We start from the raw sequence: 1,418 nt of genomic DNA on the forward strand, positions 1-1,418 counted from the left end.
CCCCACCCTGTTCCCCTTCTCCGGCTACGAGGTCTGGCACTGGACGTGTTGGCGTGTGCCATCCTCGAAATCATCTTCGTGGTAGGCTTCGCCGGTGTAGGGCCGTCGGCCCGGCCCGCTGTGGGATGTGTAATCGCTGAGCTCTACCTCCTCCGTGTCCTCCGTAGCCATCACCTCCTCCTGGGGTGGGAAGAAGGCCTGGAGCTGGCGCAGGCGGTCGGTGGGGAGCCAGCCGGGCTCCGGGAACTTCACCTACGACCGGAGAAGGGAGATGGAGGTGTGGAACAGACAGGTGGGGACCCCAGGGATGGGGGATGCCAGTTCCTGCTCCTCACCTGGAACTGCAGGATGAGTTTTCCCTTCTGGAAGGGGCTCCTGTAGACGGGCATCCCCTCGTTAGGGATGCACTTCTGGTCCCCGGGTCGGATAACGTCACCTGAGACCAAAATTAATGTCACCTCGTTGTGCCTGGCAGCTCTTAGTAACCCCCTTGGTTTCTTGTGGGGGTATCGCAGAGCACCCCACCCCATCCCGTCCCATCCCATCGCACCTGGTTGGGAAGAGACGAGCAGGGTCCTGTTGTCCAGGGTGCGGATGACCTGTCTGCAGCCACACAGCGCGTCCGCCAGGCTGATCTCCCTCTTAACGATGAGGTCGTCGCCGCTGCGTCGGAAAACTGGGTGTTCTTTCTGATCCAGGACGATGATGATGTCCCCAGGCTCCAGGCCGGGAACCTGGTCCCCTTCCTCATGGAAAGTGATCTTCTGCCCGTCCTTCATGCCTGCGGGGTACACAGGGAGAGTTCAGGGCATGGGGGTCAGTTTGGGGGTGACCCCCACTCCCCACGTGGCCTCGTCTCACCTTTATCCAGGTGAACGCTGAGGATCTTCTTCTCTCGCACGACTTTGCGGCCGTTGCAGGTGAGGCAGCAGTCCCGAGGCCGAATCCACTCGCCCTGGCCCTGGCACTGGGAACACACCATCTGGATCTGCTGGACCATGCTGGGACCCAACTGGTGGATGCGAACCTCCATGCCCGAGCCGTGACACTTGGGACATCTCCTCTGGGCACCCTCCCGTACCCCGCAGCCTGCGGCGAGGGGAGGCAGAGGGGTGAGCAGCCGGGCTGCGGTGCTGGGGAGGACACCCCGGCCACCCCGGCGCCTTTGTCACTCACCTCCGCATTTCCTGCAGATGATGTTCTTCTGGAGGGACAGCTTGCGCGTGGTGCCGTTGTAGAGATCCTCCAACGACACCGAGAGCTGGTGCACCACCGTTTTCCCTGGATGGATGGAGGGGAGAATCCGGATCAGCGCCTGGCCATACGCCACCCCCTGAGCCACAACCAGATGGATGCCAGCCACCGCGCCTCGGCATCACCGGCTCTCCACGAGGAGCGGTGGCTGATGGCTTCCCTCC

General features: G+C 62.8%; 1 protein-coding gene across 1 annotated transcript; it reads right to left on the minus strand.

Annotated features, from left to right (window-relative positions):
- Positions 1-24: 24 nt before the first annotated feature.
- Positions 25-1,281, minus strand: LOC104157881 (dnaJ homolog subfamily A member 1-like; the record flags this gene model as incomplete). Its single annotated transcript, XM_009695393.1, has 5 exons — positions 25-252; positions 336-436; positions 551-781; positions 862-1,089; positions 1,177-1,281. Coding segments are annotated over 5 exons (893 nt in total), but the record flags the coding sequence as incomplete, so codon positions are not given.
- Between the last annotated feature and the right edge of the window lie 137 nt (positions 1,282-1,418).

This window comes from Cariama cristata, unplaced genomic scaffold, assembly GCF_000690535.1.
Source record: "Cariama cristata isolate BGI_N322 unplaced genomic scaffold, ASM69053v1 scaffold39332, whole genome shotgun sequence".
Lineage (NCBI taxonomy): Eukaryota > Metazoa > Chordata > Aves > Cariamiformes > Cariamidae > Cariama > Cariama cristata.